This window comes from Physella acuta, unplaced genomic scaffold, assembly GCF_028476545.2.
Source record: "Physella acuta isolate Inbredline_101_S28 unplaced genomic scaffold, ASM2847654v3 ptg002129l, whole genome shotgun sequence".
Lineage (NCBI taxonomy): Eukaryota > Metazoa > Mollusca > Gastropoda > Physidae > Physella > Physella acuta.
Window position 1 is genome coordinate 79530 of NW_026733630.1, and position 9454 is coordinate 88983.

Here is a 9454-nt window from a genome sequence, read left to right on the forward strand (position 1 = left end):
ATAAAGGAATGAAAAATTGCACTGATATTAACTCTTTCTTATAAAAGTTTTTAAAAATTATTTTACCGTGTCACAAGCTAAGAAATAGCAATCTTGTGCTAAAGGGTCTCATATTGTTCCATTCCAAAATAGCTGGTGGGATATTAGTTGGATATTAGTTTAACCACACAATCAAAATGAGGAGATCTGTAGACCCTAATGGAAAGGGGGGGGAGGTCTGTGGACCCCAATGTAAAGGGGGTGGTGGGTGAAATGTGTGGACGCCAATGTAAAGGGGGTGGTGGGTGAAATGTGTGGACGCCAATGTAAAGGGGGTGGTGGGTGAAATGTGTGGACGCCAATGTAAAGGGGGTGGTGGGTGGATCTGTGGACCCCAATGTAAAGGGGGTGGTGGGGGAAAACTGAGTAAAAAAAGACTACTGAAACTACTTTCAAAAGAAAAAGGCAAGAAACGTCAGGAGTTCAATCTGGAGTCATAAACTACAAACTGGAGTCATAAACTACAAACTGGAGTCATAAACTACAAACTGGAGTCATAAACTACAAACTGGAGTCATAAACTACAAACTGGAGTCATAAACTACAAACTGGAGTCATAAACTACAAACTGGAGTCATAAACTACAAACTGGAGTCATAAACTACAAACTGGAGTCATAAACTACAAACTGGAGTCATAAACTACAAACTGGAGTCATAATAAACTACAAACTGGAGAGAACAAAAACACTGGTTTCTCCAACACACACTAACAATGGTGGAAATAAAGTAAAACAGCTGGGTAGAAAAGCAGATCAAGTTGTTCACACATTAGAAGTATGGCAGAGAAAAATTGGCACTGGTCTAATAGATCTCACATGGTGCCATCAAAAAGTTGGTTTAGATTGTCTACTACAGTATTTGTAGCTTCTCAAAACTTGGTTTGGATTGTCTACTACAGTATTTGTAGCTTCTCAAAACTTGGTTTGGATTGTCTACTACAGTATTTGTAGCATCACAAAAGTTGGTTTGGATTGTCTACTACAGTTGTACAATAACAAATGTTGGTTTGGATTGTCCACTACAGTTGTTCAATAACAAATGTTGGTTTGGATTGTCCACTACAGTTGTAGCATCACAAAAGTTTGTTTGGATTGTCCACTACAGTTGTGTTAGCATCACAAAAGTTGGTTTGGATTGTCCACTACAGTTGTAGTATCACAAAACTTGTTTGGATTGTCCACTACAGTTGTGTTAGCATCACAAAAGTTGGTTTGGATTGTCCACTACAGTTGTACAATAACAAATGTTGGTTTGGATTGTCTACTACAGTTGTACAAAAACAAATGTTGGTTTGGAATTGTCTATTGTATCTTGTCACCCCCTGTCAAGTCCAAGCTAGTGCTAGACAAGCTCCCACCATCCTTGTCTGCATGTCCAGGATTAGAATATCTTAAAGTGTCCACCAAAGTGAAACGACTAACATTGCTTTTGTGCTTGTTAGCCAAGTGGCGCCTGAGGTCATACTTGCGCACAAATTTCAAGCTGCACAGAGGGCAGGGAATCGGGTCAGTGCAGGTATGACCCTGTTTGTGGCGCCGTAAGCTGGACTCATGTTTGGATGTGAACGAGCAGTACTCACACATAAAGGGCTTACCCTGCAGGTGTACGGTCATGTGACTTTTCAACTGGCCTTTTGTGCGACAGCGGAAGGAACAGCGAGTACAGAAATAGGGTTTTTCTTTGGAGTGTGTGAGCAGATGCTGCTTCAGCCCAGCGTTCAACTTAAAGGACAGGCCGCACTCAGGACACAAGAAGATCCGCTGGCTGTCGGCCTCTACGTCTTCGTGCCTACGCATGTGCTTGACTAGCTCACACTGGAGACGACACGTAAACATACATTGAGAACACTTGATATTTTTTTCTGTTGTATGTTTAATCATATGCTCTTTTAGTTTAGCATTGGATCGCATGGATTCACCACATTCGGCACAAAGAAAAGGTTTAACATCCGAATGAGTCAGGAGGTGTTCCTTTAGATGGTATTTCTTACGAGCCGCATAGTTGCACTGCGTACACTTGTAAGCTTTAAAGTCCGTGTGGATTAACAGATGGTGGTTCATATCTCCAAGCTCATAGCAGCTGTATGCGCAAAGTTTGCAAGAAAATGGCTTCATGCCGGAGTGGCGCTTTGCATGCCGCCGTAGATTAACTGCTGTTTTGCTAGTGTAGTCGCAGGAGTCACACTTGAACGGACGGTCGTTGATGTGGGTGCTCAAGTGTCTCTTGAGGTGGGAAAGTTTTCTGCAAGTGTACGAACACACTGAACAGTTCATCTTCCTCCTGCCTTTCTCGTTTCTTTTTCTTTGGAAGACAGCTGGTGTAAGAAGTGCTTCAATTGTTGCGGGGTAGCCTTTACTTAAAGCTGAAGATGCAGTGGTTTTTGTCTCGAGATGAAAGTGAACATTCAGGTCTTCAAATTGACCAGTTTTTTGCTTCACTTGAAAACATTCAGTTTTATTATCTGCCTCTACTTCAATGAGAGAGCTTTCAGTGTCACCATTTTCTGCAGCTTCTTCTTGTTTGATCAAAGGTTCAGCATTAGAGTCAGTCATCTGTCCACTGGTATCAACTGCTGCCTTGCTTGTACTGGCTAGGCCAGTTGCTGAGTTTAAATCCTCTTCGTTGATGTGCGAGGCAAAGTGTTTTTTTAGATGATGTTTGGTCCTACAGGCATGGGAGCATTTTTTACACCTGAAAGGTTTGAAGTTCTTGTGTATCATCATATGCTCCCTGAGCCTATTGCGCCGGCGACAGCTGTACTCACACTGATCACACTGGTAAGGTTTGAAACCCGTGTGGATCCACTCGTGTTTTCTCAAGTCATTGATGAGCCAGCAAGTGAAGGGACACAACTCACACGCATAGGGTCGCTGGTCTGCGTGGTCCAGCCTCAGATGTTTCCGCAACAACGGCTGGGACAGAGCCTTGAAATCACAAAACCTGCAGTCGAAATCTTTGCCAGTGCAGTGTTTCTTCATGTGGTTGTTTAACGTTGTCTTGCTGCTGCAGGCATACTTGCACACGGTGCAGGAGTAAGGTTTATAGTTGGTGTGTCTCTTCCAGTGCTGCTCTAAGCGAGATTGTTTTGAGCATGAGAACGAGCACACATTACACATCAGCTTGCTGATATCTAAGTGTGTCACAAAATGTCTTTTCAGGTCCGCACTGGTTTTAAAACTGAGGTCACACTGGCTGCAATGGAATGGCCTTTTGTCTGCGTCTGGGTCGGAGTGCGTCACCATGTGCTCCCTCATTTGTTTATCTGTTCGACAGAAGAATTCACAGTGAGGGCAGGATTCAAACACTAGATCAGTGTGCGTATTCATATGCCGCTTCAAGTACGCAAAAGACTCACACACGTGCTGACAATGTTTGCATGTAAGCTGACTGGTCTCTGGCTGGTACTGGAAAAAGTCCTCGGAATTCTGGGTTTGATCAATCTTATCCACATGGACTGTGTTGGGGTCAAAGGTCAGATTGGGATCTTTGATCCTTCCCTCAATCAAAGCTTCTTCAATCGGATCAAACTTATCACACTTTTCATCATCAGGTGTTTCAATTACCACCAGCTTTTTTTCCGTTTCCATATCTTCTACAAAAGTATCATCATCAAGTTCATCATCTTCTACAACTGCATCATCATTGACTTCATCGCCCTCTACACACTGGATTTGATCAGCTTCCCCTCTGTTTACATCACATATCTGGAGACTTGATTCATCAACAGTTGATAATTTTGTTTTCAACTTTAAAGCATTGTTTCTTTCAGAACTTTTGTTAACCCAATATTTTTTCTTAGTACTTGTTTTCTTGGGAAATTTTTTAACTGACTTCTTCTTGGCAACCAATTTTATTGACATCTTCTTGTCCATCTTTTGTATTGATGTCTGCTTGACAACTTCTTGTACTGAAGTCTTCTTGCTAACTTTTTGTACTGACATTGTCTTGTCGACTTTTTGTGTTGATTTCAACAAATCTTTTCTCACTAAAACTTTTTTCTTCAAGTTTCTGCTTCTAAGTTCATCGCTGGCATCAGCCGAGTCCTCATCGCTCATGTGCGACATCATATGTTTGATCAACAACTGCTTTGACACACATGAAAAGTCACACAGTGAGCAAGGGTAGGGGCTGATGGTACGGTGGCTCAGGAGATGGTGGCGTAGCTTGTCCTTGGTCTGACAGGTGAAGTCACACACCTGACAGGACAACACAGCTGACAAGTCAGTGAGACGCAGACGGTGCTGGTTTGTATCTGAGAAACATTTGTAATAACTTCCAAAGCCTGTGAGGGAGTCTTGGTTAGATGCGGCACGTGGGAGACCAAGGAAGGACTCTGGGAGGTTTGTGTGGGTGAGCATGTGCTGGTGCAGTGAATAGATCTCTTCAAAACCTTTCTCACAGATCAGGCACTCGTACAGCTGGGTTCCGGAGTGGGAGCTCAAGTGGTCATTCAGTAGCAGGATGGAGGGGTACGACATCATGCACAGGTCACATAAATATTTATCAACCACGTCATCTGAATGGGACAGTGAGGCTTGATGCTGGTTGGGTGACTTTACCTTGGGTGAAAGGATGAAAAGGTGGGTATCTGCTGCAAGTGGATGTTCAGTTTTGATGTTTTGTAAATTTGATGAGTAATCATCCTGTTCTTCTTCTCCTGCATCTGCCTGGTAATATCTTGAACGGACTTTCCAACTTGTTTCTAGAAGTCTCAACTCAGTCTTTGAGTCATTCACTTCACAACCCTTGTCATGTTCTACCACAGCAGAGCCAGAAATTGTATCCAGAGAATTTGAAACAAGAACATGTCCCTGGGTTTCCTGAGGTTCAGTGTTGGCTGAACTTGTACCAGTTGTATATGGAACAACAGTAACATGTTCCAGAACTTCCTGAGGTTCAGCACTGGCTGAACTTGTACCAGTTGTATATGGAACAACAGCAACATGTTCCAGAGTTTCCTGTGCCATAGCACTGGCTGAACTTGTACCTGTGGTGTATGGAACAGTAACATGTTCCAAAGTTCCCTGTGCTATAGCACTGGCTGAACTTGTACCTGTGGTATATGGAACAACAGTGACATGTTCCAAAGTTTCCTGTGGCATAGCACTGGCTGAACTTGTACCAGTTGTATATGGAACAACAGTGACATGTTCCAAAGTTCCCTGTGCCATAGCACTGGCTGAACTTGTACCAGTTGTATATGGAACAACAGTGACATGTTCCAAAGTTCCCTGTGCCATAGCACTGGCTGAACTTGTACCTGTGGTATATGGAACAGTAACATGTTCCAGAGTTTCCTGTGGCTCAGCACTGAACGAGCTTGAAACTGGAGCAACAGCAACATGTTCTGGAACTTGATTAAGCTGATGCTGTGTTATATGGGTCTCCTTTGGACACAAGTGACCGCCAGCGATGCCATTTCTAGTAGGAACCTGAATCGATGTAATATAGCTAGTCACTTTTCTATCGTTTCCAAGCTTGTCTATCATCCATTTCCCAGGAAAGCTTAAAGCTGACCTTTCAAAATGATCAGTTTGTCTTATGCCATCCATTATAAGCCAGTCTGTTTAGCAGTGCCTAAGTGTACCTCAGTGAACAAACATATGTCCTACATGACGCATCAAGCTGCAGTCAAGAGATGAAACTTGATTCAACACAGAGGTACTCCATCCAGCTGATGAGATCTTTTTCTCCATTGTCTCAGTTTGTCTGTAACAAGATTGCATAATTCTTTTAGATTATAAAGTCATTACAAAAAAAAATAATTGTATAAATTATTACCTTCTTTCAGCTTCTAATAGAACTAGAAATATAAATTTGGTACCAGTGTAAAGCAATTACTCAATATAATTGTATTTTATTTTTTATGATGTGATAGCAAACATATTTACCACCTTGCCATTTATAATCTCCCATTTTACCCTCAACATTACACACATTCCGTAGGCCTAGATGTTTTTTACAAGATTGTTTAAGCATCTTTTTTTCCCAAATGTTTCTTGAAATGTATGAACTTTCTGAACCCAACTCTATACACAAATTAATGTGCCCCCCCCCCCAATCCAGATTGATTGAGGCATTGTAATATACAAAAGTTTTACAAAATTAATCATGAGACGGTGTGGTCAAATGGTAGAGCCTTCTAATGCTAACACAAAAGTCTGGAGTTTGGATCTCAGGCTTAATTCTGTATGACATCCCTGAGTCCACCCAGCTCTGTACCTGACTCTTGTAAGGAAAAGTAAAGGAAGCTAGGCATAGTGCTGACCACACTATCCATTTATATCAGAGCTCAATGAAACTGTGAACTTTTCTTCACCTGTCCCATGGACCGTAAATTTCAAAAGGGTAGTTTACTTTTACATTTACTTTTATCTGAATATGTACCAATATCATCATGAACTTAAGTTTTAACATTAACGCCTATTCTTATAAGAATGCAATACAACAAACAAAAAAATAACACTGCTCTCTGGATCTATTTCCTTCTACAGTCGTAATAAATTAGTATGTTATAGTATGACGTCCTATTCCTAGTTGTATATTGACAGCCGACTGAAAACAGAATATCTTGGCTATTCACAGCTGACTGGGAATAGGCATATGAGGCTATTCACATGTGAATAGGCATATTGGGACTATTTACAGTTGACTGGGAATAGTCGTGGCCTTATTAGAACTGCTACTAGCTAGATCTTCTGTAATTGTAGTCCAAAAAATATTTAATAAATTAATAATATTAGGTCTGCATTGGCTGTAGATCTACTTTTTAAAAGCCTAGTTTTTTTTACCTTAAACTTATAATATTTTTGTAATTCATTAGATTTATAGCCTAATAGGGCCAATTAATATAGTAGGCCTATAGTACTAACAGTAGCATTATTTTATTGTTAGACTAAAAAAAAATGTAATTCATCAGACAAATTATTATTTATTGTTTAATTAATCTATATATATATAAATCTAAGGCTCCTGATTTAGGGACTATTGTAGTATTAGTACTAGTAGCCTAATTTAAAATATTTAAATGTATTTACTATTTAGACTAGCCTAGCCAAGGGCCTAGGCCTAAATAGAAATAATATTATTTAGGCCTAGGGCCTACCTAATAATTAAATATTAGGCCTAGGCCCTATTTAGTATTTACCTATTACTATTAACTATTAGGCCTACTACTACTATTAATAATTTATAAGGGGCCTAATGAACTAATGCCTAATCCTAATAATACTAGGCCCTAATAAATATATTTAATATTTACTATTTAGGGGCCTAGGCCTACCTATTACTACTATTAGCCTACCTACTAATTAGTACCATACCAGCCTACCAAAGACTACTAAAAGTGCGAGCTCTGAACTGCAAACGTGCACTTTCTTGTGTTTTACTTTTACCAAATCAAAGCTCTCACAAAGCTGCTAACGCTAAGCCAAGCCCGGACTAAGCCATTTTATTGTTTCATGCAGACAAAGCGGAAGAAAGCCGTCAAAGCGCCGCAAAAAGGACCCTAAAAAAATAAACACTGTTTAGTTTAGATCTCTAGATTTAAGATCAAGGCCATTTCAATAAATTCAATCAGTATTAAATTAAGTATTTTCTACTTAGATATGTGCTTACATTATATTTATAGATTACTAGATCTGAATCTAGTACTAGATGTATAAATATTAAATAAAGCATCCCCTACATTTCCACAGAAAATATTAGGCCCTATTTAATATTTTTTTTATTTACATTGATTTTTTCTTTAACCCGGAAACGATATTTTTGCAGCTTTAATGTAGGCTAGTGCAAAGCAGTACAGAATTAAAGCTCTTTAACTAAATGTAAACAAAACAAACCAAACAAACACAGTCTGCTAAATATCGGCTATTGCCTATAGGCCTATAGATCTATATACTATATTATAATATATATAAATATATATCTCTATTTGGTGATCTGAAAATGTTTTTTTTTTAATTGTTAGAACCGAAAATTTGATCAGGGCCCCTAATTTAAAAACATGCTTTCTATGTCAGTCTATGAGAAAAAAGCGATGGTCATTCTCAATACACCTCAATACTCAATATATTATACAATAGCAACATTGACTCATTACTCAACTCATTCATTAGGCAGGCAGAACTTTCTGAAGAGCAGAGTTTGTTTTAGACATTTCTTCGTGGAGGGGCGCATTAAACTCCCTATCAAGTACCCACTTAGAGAAACTGCACCTAATTTCACAGTTATGGCACCTTGTCTAAGAGTTATCATCCCTAATATAGTAATTTTAGAATTATGACATGGCTGATGAGTTTGGGTAAATAAAGTTCTTGATATTAATTTCAATTTTACATATTTAGGAAACAAGTTAATAAAAAGTCTAGTGACAATTTAAGCGCAATTTCCTTAATTATTTTTTTTAGAATTCACAGACCTACGTAAAAATCCTTTCGAACCTCCGCTTATTCGCTATGGTAAAATCCTTTCGAACCTCAGCGCTTTGCGCTAAAAACCTACATGATGCTCAGTTTAAATTAAAAATATCATCCTTGGCCTACAAGATGCTCAGTTTAAAATATATTTTAAAAATTTTTGTGACCGAACGAAAGGATATTTTTGAAAACTTTCTTCGGCAATATTGTTCTAAATTATGACAGGAATCGATTGGTAAATGTTTCAAGTCGCTAAGTGGTCTGGTTGCCGAGATATGGAGCAAACATGTGTTCGAGGTTTTTTGGCTTTTCCGGGAAATCCAGGAAGGAATTCCGGGAATTTTTTTGGCCTATGTTCATCCTCGGAACTTGCTTAACATATTTGCTTTTGGAACTAGTCCTCGATATTGCTTCGTTGAGGAGGAGATACGACTTAAAGCTGCGGACACACATCCATCCATCCATCCATCTAGAAATGACGAGTTAATAATCGCAATCCCAGTATGGAAATTGCGCTAAAAAATAAATCTTATACAGCAATTTGATTTCTCAATAAATAATTTTATTAAATGCTAATCAGAATATGGAAGCTCAAACAAAATGACATCTGTTTCAATGTTCGTATCACAGGCACAGTAAGAAACGACAACACCTTATGTGTATCAAAACAAGTCATATCATGTGTTATGTATAGATGCTGCTCCACCAAATCTCAGGACAAAATATTTCGTTTATGTTACAATGGATGATGCTCCACCAAATCTCAGGACAAAATGTCTTGTTTATGTTACAATGGATGATGATCCACCAAATCTAAGTCAAAATGTCTTGTTTATGTTACAATGGATGATGCTCCACCAAATCTCAGGACAAAATGTCTCGTTTATGTTACAATGGATGATGATCCAACGTAATCTCAAGACAAAGTGTCTTCAGTAACAATGGATGCTGCTCTCCCACTACTTAGAGTGTGGTCAGCTTCTTTACAATTGTCAT

The 9454-nt window shown here is 39.1% G+C and overlaps 1 protein-coding gene across 1 annotated transcript; it reads right to left on the bottom strand.

The window, feature by feature from the left end:
- Window positions 1–224: 224 nt before the first annotated feature.
- Window positions 225–7786, bottom strand: LOC131932285 (zinc finger protein 729-like). The gene is made up of 2 exons (XM_059289155.1): window positions 7659–7786; window positions 225–5750 (listed from the first exon to the last, which is right to left on the bottom strand). The coding sequence occupies exon 2, from the start codon at window positions 5591–5593 to the stop codon at window positions 1343–1345; it is 4251 nt and encodes a 1416-aa protein (XP_059145138.1). The 5' UTR covers window positions 5594–5750; window positions 7659–7786; the 3' UTR covers window positions 225–1342.
- Between the last annotated feature and the right edge of the window lie 1668 nt (window positions 7787–9454).

What these genes read in the sequence shown, in the direction of transcription:
- LOC131932285 (XM_059289155.1), bottom strand. Translation starts at nt 5,593, where the DNA reads ATGGATGGCATAAGACAAACTGATCATTTTGAAAGGTCAGCTTTAAGC.